Genomic DNA, 15,000 nt, shown 5'->3' with positions numbered 1-15,000 from the left:
GGCGTCCAAAGTGTAGCCCGGGGGCCATTTGTGGCCCGCTGCTAACTTTTTAACGGCCTGTGGCACATTTTAATAATAACGTTACAAAAAAAACAAAAAACATTAGGTGTATTGTAAGGCAGTGTTTTTCAACCTTTTTTGAGCCAAGGCACATTTTTTTGCATTGAAAAAATTTGGAGGCACACCACCAGTAAGAATCATAAAAAAGCAAAACTCAGTTGACAGTAAAAAGTCGTTGTCGTAATTGTTGGATATGACTTTAAACCATAACAAACCATGCATCAATATAGCTCTTGTCTCAAAGTAGATGTACTGTCACGACCTGTCACATCACGCCGTGACTTATTTGGAGTTTTTTGCTGTTTTCCCATGTGTAGTGTTTTGGTTGTTGTCTTGCGCTCCTATTTTGGTGGCTTTTTTTCTCTTTTTTTGGTATTTACCTGTAGCATTTTCATGTCTTCCTTTGAGCGATATTTCCCGCATTTACTTTGTTTTAGCAATCAAGAATATTTCAGTTGTTTTTACATTGATTGATTGTCATGTCATGTTCGGATGTACTTTGTTTTAGCAATCAAGAATATTTCAGTTGTTTTTACATTGATTGATTGTCATGTCATGTTCGGATGTACTTTGTGGACGTCGTCTTTGCTCCACAGTAAGTCTTTGCTGTCGTCCAGCATTCTGTTTTTGTTTACTTTGTAGCCAGTTCAGTTTTAGTTTCGTTCTGCATAGCCTTCCCTAAGCTTCAATGCCTTTTCTTAGGGGCACTCACCTTTTGTTTATTTTTGGTTTAAGACACCTTTTTACCTTCCCGACATCTACAGAGCAATTAGCTACCGGCTGCCACCTACTGATATGGAAGAGTATTACATGGTTACTCTGTCGAGCTCTAAACAGCACCGACACTCCAAAACAACAACACATCATTTGCAGACTACAATTACTGGTTTGCAAAAAATATTTTTAACCCAAATAGGTGAAATTAGATAATCTCCCACGGCACACCAGACTGTATCTCACGGCACACTAGTGTGCCTCGGCACAGTGGTTGAAAAACACTGTTGTAAGGAATACATAATGCAATATTGACACTAGTGTTGTCCCGATACCAATATTTTGGTACCGGTACTGGTACTAAAATGATTTAGATACTTTTTGGTACTTTTCTAAATAAAAGGTACCACAAAAAATGGCATTATTGGCTTTATTTCAACAAAAAAATCTTACTACAATGCTTCTTATTAGGGATGTTCAATAATGGCTTTTTTGCCGATATCCCGATATTGGCCAACTCTTAATTACCGATACCGATATCAACCGATACGGATATATACAGTTGTGGAATTAACACATTATTATGTCTAATTTGGCCAACCAGGTATGGTGAAGATAAGGTCCTTTAAAAAAATAAATAATAATAAGATAAATAAACTAAAAACATTTTCTTGAATAAAAAAGAAAGTAAAACAATATAAAAACAGTTACATAGAAACTAGTAATTAATGAAAATGAGTAAAATTAACTGTTAAAGGTTAGTACTATTAGTGGACCAGCAGCACGCACAATCATGTGTGCTTACGGACTGTATCTCTTGCAGACTGTATTGATATATATTGATATATAATGTAGGAACCACAATATTAATAACAGAAAGAAACAACCCTTTTGTGTGAGGTTTTTTTGGTTGGTGCACTAATTGTAAGTGTACTTGTGTTTTTTATGTTGATTTAATAGAAAAATAAAAAAACGATACCGATAATTTCCGATATTACATTTCAAAGCATTTATCAGCCGATATTATCGGACATCTCTACTTCTTATTGCGAGTTTATCCTAAAATAAAATAACGAACATACAACACACCTTGTCTTATTAGTAAGTAAGAAAACAAAGGCTCCTAATTTAGCTGCTGACATATGCAGTAACATATTGTGTCATTTTCCATTCTATTATTTTGTCAACATTATTAAGGACAAAATATGCAATGCTTTTTGACTCCGCATATCCTTCACTTTGTGTAAAATAGCATTTACATGTGATTTCCATGATCGATACTTCCATGTGATCAAAAAACCCTAAAAAATGATCTCTTGTGTTCTTTGAATCTCAACTCCTTCGACATATAATGAGCCATCCACACTTTTCCTACTACTGCAAAAAAATCTAATTTCATTGTACTAGTATTCAGGAATAATCTATTTCCATCAAATCATCTTTTAATTTTGATAAATTCATTTTCAACCACCTCTTAACACATTTGCAATATTTTTTCCTGAATAAAATAAGGCAGTTTAAAACAAAATCATAGTAAAGATTTTGGCGATCCGAAAGGCCCCCACTTATAGAACTGTTAACAAAAAAACAAAAAAAGTCATACTGTATCGTGTGTACTAGTGTTGTCCCGATACCAAAATTATTTTGATACTTTTCGATACTTCTCTAAATAAAGAGGAACCACAAAACATTGCATTATTGGCTTTATTTTAACAAAAAAATCTTAGGGTACATTAAACATATGTTTCTTATTGCAAGTTTATCCTTAAATAAAATAGTGAACATTCAAGACAACTTGTCTTTTATTAGTAAGTAAGCAAACAAAGACTCCTAATTTAGCTGTTGACATATGCAGTAACATATTGCGTCATTTTCCATTCTAATATTATGTCAACATTATTAAGGACAAGTGGTACAAAATTAATTATTAATCTACTTGTTGATTTACTGTTAATATCGGCTTACTTTCTCTTTTAACATGTTCTATCTACACTTCTGTTAAAATGTAATAATTACGTATTCTTCTGTTGTTTGATACTTTACATTAGTTTTGGATGATACCACAAATTTAGGTATCAATCCGATACCAAGTAGTTACAGGATCATTCATTGGTCATATTTAGAGTCCTCGTGTGTGCAGGGACATATTTCCTGAGGTTATAAACATGACATAAATAAATAAAAAAAAAACGAAAGAAAATGTTGTGATGCCAAAAAATATCGACGTAATCATAGTAGTACCCGACTTGATACGCTATTGTACTTGGTATCATTACAGTGGATGTTAGGTGTAGATCTACCAATGGCGTTTGTTTACATTTTGACGCCGGTGAGCTACGGTGTGTCGTGAAGCATGTTTAGCTATTCCTCGTCCTGCAGGGATGATACTTGTAAGAAACGTACTTTATTTGTCGCCATGGAGGCGATGATTAGTGATCTAGAAGTAGCTAAAACACTGCAGACTGCGGATGGACTTTAGCCTTAAAGCACCTCTTCCTGAGGGCGTTTCAGCGTTATAACTTCACCTTTATTGTTAGTTTTTAAGCCAAAATGCATCCGTTCTCCCTTTTCTGTCTACACACCGTGTCTGCTTGTAAGTACTCTGTGATTGTGCGCTGCCGAACATGCTCCTCTGCTCGTAAAACCAGCAATGACACGACGTGAAGACGACGAGGGGCGCGGGGTGCCGGACCGGTACTTTTCAGAGGTGGTATAGTACCGAATATGATTCATTAGTATCACGGTACTGTACCAGTACCGGTATACCGTACAACCCTAATTGACACTAGTAACACAAAGCTGCATTATAGGCAGTTTTTTTGGTTTTACTTTAAAACTATCATTGCCCCCAAAAAAAAAAAAAAAAACGTATAAATAACGGATAGCTCTGAAGGTGATCTACAGATTTAAGCGTTGAAAGTAAAAATAAACATAACAAATAAGACTAGAGAAGTATATGTACAGAAGATATGGGTGTCTACAGCAACAATAGAATTTGCCTAAGTAGCTGTATATAGTATACATTAGAGTTGTACGGTATACTGGTATTAGTATAGTACCGCGATACTAATGAATCATATTCGGTACTATACCGCCTGTAGAAAGAACCGGTCCCCAACCCTCTCCCCCCTCCCCCGTCGTCATCACGACGTGGCTTTGCAGGTTTACAAGCAGACGAGCATGTTCGGCAGCGCACAATCACTGACTACTTACAAACAGACACAGTGTGTAGACAGAAAAGGGAGAACGGACGCATTTTGGCTTAAAAACTAACAATGAAGGTGAAGTTATAACACTTAAACGCCCTCAGGAAGATGTGCTTAAAGATATGGCTAAAGTCCATTCGCAGTCTGCAGTGTTGAAGCTTCTTCTAAGTCACTAATCCTCGTCTCCATGGCGACAAATAAAGTATGTTTCTTACAAGTATCATCCCTGCAGGACGAGGAATAGCTAAACATGCTTCACTACACACCATAGCTCACCGGCGTCACAATGTAAACAAACGCCATTGGTGGATCTACACCTGACATCCACTGTAATGATACCAAGTACAGGAGCGTATCGAGATAGATGGATAGTACTTAATAGATTCCTTCAGGAAAATTGAAATTCAAGCAGCAGTGTACAGAATTGAGATCGAATTAAAAAGTTAAAAGGAAATAATGGGGGTATAAATGGAAATAAAATAGAAAATATAACAATAAGAATATAAATAAAAAGCAACAATAAGAATAAAAATATAAAAGTAAAAATAAGAACATAACAAGAGAAACTAGGCAGTAGTGACCATGTTATGAAAATGTATTGCACTGTGATTGCACTGTTAATTGCACTGTTCTAATCTAATCTAATCTAATCTAGTCGATAATACTATGATTACGTCAATATTGTTTTGGCATTACAACATCTTTATCGGTTTTTAAAAATGCATATTAAGTTTATGAACTCGGGAAATAGGTCCCTGGACACATGAGGACTTTGAATATGACCAATGTATGATCCTGTAACTACTTGGTATCGGATTCATACCCAAATTTGTGGTATCATCCAAAACTAATGTAAAGTATCCAAACAACAGAAGAATAAATGATTATTACATTTTAATAGAAGTGTAGATAGAACATTTTAAAAGAGAAAGTAAGCAAAAATTAATAGTAAATGAACAAGTAGATTAATAATTCATTTCCTACCACTTGTCCTTAATAATTTTGACAAAATAATAGAATTATAAATGACACAATATGTTACTGCATATGTCAGCAGACAAATTAGGAACCTTTGTTTGCTTACTTACTACTAAAAGACAAGTTGTCTAGAATGTTCACTATTTTATTTAAGGACAAAATTGCAATAAAAAAACATATGTTTAATGTACCTTAAGATTTTTTGTTAAAATAAAGCCAATAATGCAATTTTTTGTGGTTCCCCTTTATTTAGAAAAGTATCGAAAAGTACCGAAAAGTATCGAAATAATTTTGGTATCGGGACAACACTAGTATACAATATACAGTATGACTTTTTTTAACCGTTCTATAAGTGGGGGCCTTTTGGATCGCCAAGATCTTTACTATGATTTTGTTTTATTCAGGACAAAATATTGCAAATGTGTTAGAGGTGGTTGAAAATGGATTCATCAAAATTAAAAGATGATTTGATGGAAATAGATTATTCCTGAATACTAGTACAATGAGATGTATGATTCTTGCAGTAGTAGGAAAAGTGTGGATGGCTCATTATATGTCGAAGGAGTTGAGATTCAAAGAACACAAGAGATCCAAGTTTTTGGGTGTTAGGATTGATGAACATTTGTCATAGAAATCACATGATACAAAGGCTAAAGTATCTAAAACTATTGCTATTTTACACAAAGTGAAGGAATTGCTAAGTCAAAAAACATTGTATATTTTGTACAACTCATTGATTGTTCAATATCTCACACAGTGTATTAGGGTAGTGCTTGTAAAACATATTTAAATCCAATCTTTCAATCTAACTTCTGCAGAAGAAAGCTGTAAGGAAATGCATACAGGGAACCCTGCACAAACCCAATATTCAAACAGTGTAATTTACTAAACTTTCATGAACTGGCAGAGAATAACATCCTACAAATCCCGTACAAAGCACATGCAACAATTCTACCAAACATTCAAAACAGATGTGTAAAAAGAGAAAGTAATTATAATCTGAAAGGAACTGAGATCTTTAATACATCTAGATTTAGAACAGTGACAGTGGAAATAAGTATTTCAATCAGAGGTGTTAGTTTATGGAACAAACTTGACAGTGGAATAAAACAATGTAAATCTCTTTCTGTATTAAAACATGTAACAATCATGATGATAAAAAGATATGACAGAGTAAAATTATTTCTTTAAATATGGCTTTGTAGTCGCCAATGTTGAACGTTTTCTGCTCCTTTTCATTCATAATTTACTTTAATGTTGATTTTTTTTAATTCTATTCCTTTGTTGGATTTTTTATTAATTACATAAATAAATGAACTGAACTGGACTTAATTGCTTAAAAAAATGAATCGAAAGCATTGTTGTTGAATTATTTACCTATTTAATACTCAATTTACTTGACATCAAATATACCACTTTGACACTTTGTGGGGGGAAATATTGCATATTTTGTGTTTTTCCTATTAAAACAGATGGTTTTGACAACAAGGGCATAAAACAAAATAACATAAAATAAATAAAGCTGTGTCAACGGATAGATCTGAAGTAGATCTATAGATATTCAGCGTAAAACACATTATTTAACACTTCAATGACTGAGACCCTTCTGGGACATTAACATTCACCAAAATTGAGGGAAACCCTTGATGGTTACAATATAGATGTATCAAAGTGGCCCCCACATGCTTTTATTTTTCAGTGGGAAACATTTGGACACCTTTTGAGTTAAAGTCATCATTTACGAATTACTAATTACTATCCTTTAATGTTTAATATGTTGCTGATAGAAAACATCGATGGGATAAGAAACAGAGCAAAAAAAGTGGAACCTCTAAACCAAGGATAGTCAACTAAATTGTTTTAGGGGCCACTATTTCAGAAAGCCAAGGAGCGGGGGGAACGTTCTTCTCCCTTCACTATTATTATATTGTATATTCCAGAGAACCAGCGTCCTCTACAATACACATTGGATTTTGGTCTATTTTGTCAGAGTTACAGGAGCGCTGTGCTGATTTTAAGGACCTTCTGCCAAATGACAGCACTCAGTGTTTTCGCTGCAATGAATGTCCAAATAGCCCTAATAATGAAAAATAGGAGCTAAAATGGACCCTTGAGGAACACTACTAGTATAACTAAAGACGTTAAATGACTACTGACCTCATCTGATGTCAACAAGCTACAGCAGTGCTTCTCAAATAGTGGGTATGAGGGGCCCGGTGTGATGCCAGGGAGGGACACGTATGACCCCGGAACATGCTTTTATCAATGTCATGCAGTACCATGCTTCCAACCCCACTTTGAAAAAATGTACAGTACATAACGTGCTCATTGGATAGCCTTTAATCTAGACTTACTACTTTCTATTTATAAACAAAACCCCAACATAAATTCTCTTTTTTGTTTTGTTTCAAGTGTTTTATATATTGTTCTCCTAAATCAACGTTGCTGATCAATTTCAATGTATAAATATTTAGTAAATTTATTGAATTTAAATTTTCAGTGTCAAATGGTTAAAGTCGATCAAAAATGTTTTATATATATTTTTTTCAGGTAAATTGATGCACTTTAAATACTTTCTGTTACAGACACACACATATATATATATATATACATATATATATATATATATATATATATATATATATATATATATATATACATATATATATATATATACATATACATATATATATATATATACATATATATATATATATATATATATACATATATATATATATATACATATATATATATATATATATATATATATATACATATATATATATATATATATATATACATATATATATATATATATATATATATATATATATATACATATATATATATATATATATATATATACATATATATATATATATATATATGTATGTGTGGGGAAAAAAATCACGAGACTATTTCATCTCTACAGGCCTGTTTCATATATATATATATATATATACATACATATACACATACATACATATACACATACATACATACATACATACATACATACATACATACATATTGGCCCTGTGATGAGGTGACGACTTGTCCAGGGTGTACCCCGCCTTCCGCCCGATTGTAGCTGAGATAGGCTCCAGCGCCCCCCGCGACCCCGAAGGGAATAAGCGGTAGAAAATGGATGGAATATATATATATACACACATACATATACATATATATACATACATACACACATACATACATATGTATATACATACATATACATACATACATATGTATATACATACATACATATACATACATACATATGTATATATATACATACATACATATACATACATACATATGTATATACATACATACATATACATATGTATATACATACATACATATACATATGTATATACATACATACATATACATATGTATATACATACATACATATACATATGTATATACATACATACATATATATATACATACATACATATACATATGTATATACATACATACATACATACATACACACATATATATATATATATATATATATATATATATATATATATATATATATATATATATATATATATATATATATATATATATATATATATATATATATATATATATATATATATATATATATATATATATATATATATATACAAATACACACACACAGTAAAGGCCAAAACTTTGGACACACCTTCTCATTTCAATGCGTTTTTCTTTATTTTCATGACTATTTACATTGTAGATTGTCACTTAAGGCATCAAAACGGACACCTGTGAAGCTCATCAAAAGAATGCCAAGAGTGTGCAAAGCAGTAATCAGAGCAAAGGGTGGCTATTTTGACGAAACTAGAATATAAAACATGTTTTTAGTTATTTTACCTTTTTTCTTGAAGTACATAACTCCACATGTGTTCATTCATAGTTGAATAGAATAGATGCCTTCAGTGAGAATCTACAATGTAAATCCATCCATCCATTTTCTACCGCTTGCCCCTTTATATATATATATATAAAGATTAAAAACAATGTTAAAAGCAATGTTAATAAAGTTATTCTTTGTTGTAAGTAGATCTACATTTCTTTGTTTTCTTTAATGTTAATGTTAATAAGTACACGTTTTGCAGAGGTGTACTTATAACAATTTTATAGACAAATATTACTTTTTGTAGTTACAGTGCGCAAAATGTTTGGGAAATGGGGATGTTACTGAGAAGCACCGAGCTACAGCAACATTTTAGTTACATATATCACATTACGGGGGGGGGGGGATGTAACTGCCAAAAAGGAGAGGACTTCAATTGGTGCCTTGAGGAACGCCTCAGTGATAAATCACAAGTTTGGACCCCAGTGTTCACTGTTTGCAACGTTTAAATGTCCATGCAAGGATCTGCCAATGTGTTTACAGTGGTTCAAGTTTGTGTATACAACAGGACCCCTCTATATATTTGTCTAATTCGGATTAGGCCCCCAGTTGAATGGTGCTGGTTTAAAATCAATTTTGCCATAGGAAGCAATGTAAATTGAAACAGTCTGTTCCAGTATCAAGCGGACCTCATCAAATGTTTATTAAATGATTAACTATACAGACTTCTAAGTAACAGTTCAACATTATTAACTGTACTGGCAAAAAGTAAAACATAAGACAATAAATGTTGTGTACTCACCCTCAACTTGAAAAGCCGCAGTGGGGAAGGAAGTATGGAAGGTGGGCAAGATCTCTGCTTTGGAAGTGACGATGCTGTCCAAAAAGCGGAACGCCACAAAGCTGACAACAGGTTGTACTATGCAGCTTTCAGCAGAAATGTGACAGCTGACTTCCAAGACTCTTTCATGCTCCCAACATGGCCATCGGGCTCTTTCATGTCAAAAAATCTCCACCACAGGCGCCACCGCGCTTTCATGTCAAAATAAAAGCATGCATGAAAAAAAGCACGTTACAAAACGAAGGTCAGAACAATGGGCGAGTGTCTTCACATTGACTCAGCTCATTTTTTGGGGTAGCGGCTGTTCTTTCACTGGTATTGTCGACTCCATATTGCACTGAGTAGCCAGGACAGAAATGCATCTTTAATCTTGTGTGGTGTATTGACTGTCACGCTTCACTAGACTGTATATGTCTAAAATGAAATTGAATGCTGATAACTTCACTTTATCTACAAAATATCTCAATTATCAGATATTGCCAGCGGCTACAAACACAAGTAACCCCATGATGTCATACATGACTGGCGATAGTCGTCCGACTCACTGGGGCCAGGACCAGCATTCTGCAACTGTGCCCTTTAGTCTACTGGCATGTCACTCTTTTACATAACCAAAAGAAGAAGTGCGTCAGGTTAACGACCCTTGTGGTTGTGTAATATCAAATTCAGTTTGATATGAACTCCTTCATCTAGGACAAGACAAGCAAATAAATCCCATTATTATTATTTTTTTAAAACACTGCCATCAAGGCATTTAGTGAGTTGAAATGAATGGCTTACATGAGGAAGCACTCTGGTGAAATGCTGCTATCAAGTGGACAAAAGTGGTTACAGCAGCTCTAAAGTGAACCATTCATCTCACAAAAAAATACATTTTTTACATTTATATGCTCTCCAAAACAGTTTGGAGAAGGTCCGTTTCTGTTCCCACTATAAGGCATGGTCCTTTGATGACAAAAAAAAAATGCTACTGGCTACCTCTCAAAAAGAATCACCAGCTCACAGTGCTCTGTATGTGGAAACATGTCTACAGGCACCGCCACACTCGGGGCAAAAGCCTCCCCTGTGAGTTTCCTCTTTGGGTCAGGCGCGCAACAAAGCTCCCTGAAGTTCCTCATTGCCTCGCCGTCTGGTTTACAGGACACGTAGACCAGACGGCGGATTGCAGAATGGTTTCGCAAGGCCCTGATCACTCTGTAATGCAGGCCGCCGCGGGACGGGTTCACCACGGCGGTGAGACGCCCCCCGTCAACAGAGCCCAAGCGGGACACGAGGCCGGGGAGGACGACTTCTGCCTTACCGGGGATGAACTCACACTTGTCGAGCTTATTGATGGCCGCGTTGTGTCTGGCGTCTTCCACGGCCTGCTCTATGAGCTCCACGCCGACCAGTCGGTCCACTTTGGGGGACGCCGTGATGCCCATGGCGCCTGTGCCGCAGCACACGTCAAGGAGAGTCCCTCCTCTCTCCTCAGAACCGGGGACAGACAGGTGTCTTACCGTGCTGTAGAGCACATGAGCGGCGGCCTGGTTCACCTGGAAGAAGGCGTCTGGCGAGATGCGGAAGCGAAAGCCCAGCACCTGGCAGCGACAAAAAAAGGAATTGGTCAATTGATTTGATTCACTTTGTTCTGTGAACAACAAGACATGATCCACATTCGTGCAAGGCCTTATTCTGCGTAATTGTGTTGAAGTTTAGTTTAGTTTAGTTTATTAAGGATCCCCATTAGTCTACACCGCAGTGGAGACTATTCTTCCTGGGGTCCAGGCAAAAAACATCACACAATCACAAACCAAAAGATTACAATGCAGTACAACATGATCAAGTAATAAAATGTTGTAATACAAAAAAATAGCAACAACAAAGAACCAAAAAAAAACAACAATAACTTCGAGTTTACATAATAATGTTTATACCAAAGATAAGAAGAGCAATATAAAAAAATATATATATAAGGGTGGAGTGCCATCTCCGGGTTGGGGAGGAGACCCTGCCCCAAGTGGAGGAGTTCAAGTACCTCGGAGTCTTGTTCACGAGTGAGGGAAGAGTGGATCGTGAGATCGACAGGCGGATCGGTGCGGCGTCTTCAGTAATGCGGACGCTGTATCGATCCGTTGTGGTGAAGAAGGAGCTGAGCCGGAAGGCAAAGCTCTCAATTTACCGGTCGATCTACGTTCCCATCCTCACCTATGGTCATGAGCTTTGGGTTATGAACAAAAGGACAAGATCACAGGTACAAGCGGCCGAAATGAGTTTCCTCCGCCGGGTGGCGGGGCTCTCCCTTAGAGATAGGGTGAGAAGCTCTGCCATCCGGGGGGAGCTCAAAGTAAAGCCGCTGCTCCTCCACATCGAGAGGAGCCAGATGAGGTGGTTCGGGCATCTGGTCAGGATGCCACCCGAACGCCTCCCTAGGGAGGTATTTAGGGCACGTCCGACCGGTAGGAGGCCGCGGGGAAGACCCAGGACACGTTGGGAAGACTATGTCTCCCGGCTGGCCTGGGAACGCCTCGGGATCCCCCGGGAGGAGCTGGACGAAGTGGCTGGGGAGAGGGAAGTCTGGGCTTCCCTGCTTAGGCTGCTGCCCCCGCGACCCGACCTCGGATAAGCGGAAGAAGATGGATGGATAGATGGATGGATTTTTGCAAAAATAAAACAAAGAACCAATGGCCTAAAATATACACATTAGTGTACCAAAGACAAACAATAAGTGACGAAAAAGTACCATCCATCCATTTTCTACTGCTTGTCCCATAATCAATAAAATAGTTGATAATAAAAAAAAACAGACATGACATTAAGTACAATCTAGAACAGGGCTGGGCAATTATTTTGACTCGGGGGCCAAATTTAGAGAAAAAAATTTGTCTGTTAGGAACACTAATACAAAACCTCACAATATTGTCTGATTGAATGCTAAAAATGTTATGACAGACCGCCTTAAAAAAACAGAATGGAATTAATTTTTTTTTTACTGAATTAGACACCCAGAATGTACCGGTATATGAAAATAAAAAAATGTGGGATTTACAATATTAACTATGAACGATAAAACACTGAATATTGACAACAAAAGAACGTCACACACCTTATTGATCGACATATTTTACAATCAAGCGAAACACAACAAAAATGCAACAAACAGTGAAATATGAATGCAAAGGGTAAAAAAAAAAAACACCTACTATCTGATACATCTGATACATCACTAAGCTTTAGAACTTTCTTGTAAAAATCTCCTTCCGCGTCTGTCCCTGACACCCGTATTTCAGGCTGGCCGCTGTGGAAACACTCTGTGGAAACGCTCCCCACCCACACTGCTTGGTGCCTCGTCTTAGCTGCTGTGACTTAGATTACCATAGTAACTAATTAGATTACCATAATAACTAATTAGATTACCATAGTAACTAGTACACCATGCAAAAGCGCAGATTCCAATTATTGAAATACTTTGTATATATGCCGATATTCCGATATTGTCCAACTCTTTCATTACCGATACCGATATCAACCGATACTGATATCAACCGATACCGATATATACAGTCGTGGAATTAACACATTATTATGCCTAATTTGGACAACCAGGTATGGTGAAGATAAGGTCCTTTTTGAAAAAATTAATAAAATAAAATAAGATAAATAAATTAAAAACATTTTCTTGAATAAAAAAGCAAGTAAAACAATATAAAAACAGTTACACAGAAACTAGTAATTAACAAAAATGAGTACAATTAACTGTTAAAGGTTAGTACTATTAGTGGACCAGCAGCACGCACAATCATGTGTGCTTACGGACTGTATCCCTTGCAGACTGTATTGATATATATTGATATATAATGTAGGAACCAGAATATTAATAACAGAAAGAAACAACCCTTTGGTGTGAATGAGTGTAAATTAAATGGGGGAGGGAGGTTTTTTGGGTTGGTGCACTAATTGTAAGTGTATCTTGGGTTTTTTATGTTGATTTAATTTAAAAAATTAAATTAAATTAAAAAAAAAACGATATCGATAACAAAAAAACGATACCGATAATTTCCGATATTACATTTTAAAGCATTTATCGGCCGATAATATCGGCAGGCCGAAGTTATCGGACATCTCTACCAAAAATGATTCTTGGGCGTGGACACCGCTGCTGCTCACTGCTCCCCTCACCTCCCAAAGGGTGATCAAGGGTGAGAATGCAGAGAATAACTTCGCCACACCTAGTGTGTGTGTGTAACAATCATTGGTACTTTAACTTTTTAACTTTAATATATCTAGAACAGGGGTGTCAAACTCATTTTAGCCCAGGGGCCGCATGTCGGAAAATCTGTGCACACGCGGGCCGACTTCCGGATTCGCACCAGTTACCTCTTCGTGGATGTGCGTCCGACCGTACAGGAGCTGGTAAGGCGAGTCCTCGTGCGTGCACCGGGTCATGGCACTCTCTTGGAAGAAAAGCGAGTCCAGCCGGCAAACCGAACCCTCGCCTCTCGTGAAGAACTCCGCCAACTCGGCCTTGTGGACCGCGACTTGCTCCGGCGTGAGCGCCTGCGGGTGGAAGTAGACGACAGCCATGGTGTGGCCCGCCTCGTTGGTCCTCACCGTGACCTCCCTCCAGTGACCCCCCGCGTGGAAGAGGAGGCACGGCTCCAAGGGAGACCGTCGGATGAACTCCTGGTAACATCTGGCGACCTGTTTGTGCTTTTCGGGCATGTTGATTAGGTGGTCTCCATTGACGCAGACGGGGTTTCCATCCCTGCCTCTGCCTACATAAAATCCAACAGTTTTTGGATTTCCATCCACCCCATTGTTGACAGAGAAGGTTGACTTGTTGCGGTACCCGTCCCTAACTGGAGATGGCAGTATAGGCAAGACGGGGAAGGTGATCTCACCGGAAGTAGTTTGGGAATGAAGATATCCAGAGAGTTCTGCCAGTATCTTCTCTTGCTGTTTTTGCTTGACTTCAAGCTGCTCATCATAACTTAGCTTCCACAATGGGGTGACCACAGAGGCAAGATTTTCCTCCCAGGACAGATTATCATCCACGAGTGTCTTTTTGTGTCTTCTCCTCTTGTGTTTGTTCAGTGGTGTTGTTGCTTGGACAGCAGGGGTCAGGCTTTTAGATGAAAAATACAGTTTAGGCCACGCAACAATCCGTCTAAAGAACATGAATGACCTAGTGTAAGCCAGTTTGGCTTGCCAAGACTGCAAAAATAAAAACAGTAATGATTATTCTTCAAACTTGCGTAGAAGTTATTGCCGCCACGGGGATACAAAGACGAAAGGTCTCTCAGACAGGAAGTGGTCGCACGGTTATGACGTAACACTTCTGACGTCATCGGCCAGGGTACGCAGCATCG

The 15,000-nt window shown here is 37.1% G+C and overlaps 2 protein-coding genes across 2 annotated transcripts in view; both read right to left on the bottom strand.

Annotated features, from left to right (window-relative positions):
- The window catches only part of scdb (stearoyl-CoA desaturase b), a 47,233-nt gene extending 37,473 nt beyond the window's left edge, over positions 1-9,760 (bottom strand). Inside the window, exon 1 of the mRNA XM_072915522.1 lies at positions 9,614-9,760. The gene's annotated coding sequence lies outside the window, so the exon portion shown is untranslated. The remainder of the gene's footprint in view (positions 1-9,613) is intronic.
- A 164-nt stretch (positions 9,761-9,924) lies between these two features.
- trmt2b (tRNA methyltransferase 2 homolog B) lies at positions 9,925-14,941 on the bottom strand. The gene is made up of 2 exons (XM_061937733.1): positions 14,009-14,941; positions 9,925-11,232 (listed from the first exon to the last, which is right to left on the bottom strand). Exons 1-2 carry the CDS (start codon positions 14,807-14,809, stop codon positions 10,627-10,629), a joined length of 1,407 nt encoding a protein of 468 aa, XP_061793717.1. The 5' UTR covers positions 14,810-14,941; the 3' UTR covers positions 9,925-10,626.
- Positions 14,942-15,000: the final 59 nt, after the last annotated feature.

Source organism: Nerophis lumbriciformis, linkage group LG02 (genome assembly GCF_033978685.3).
Source record: "Nerophis lumbriciformis linkage group LG02, RoL_Nlum_v2.1, whole genome shotgun sequence".
Lineage (NCBI taxonomy): Eukaryota > Metazoa > Chordata > Actinopteri > Syngnathiformes > Syngnathidae > Nerophis > Nerophis lumbriciformis.
This window is presented reverse-complemented; position numbering and strand designations above follow the sequence as displayed.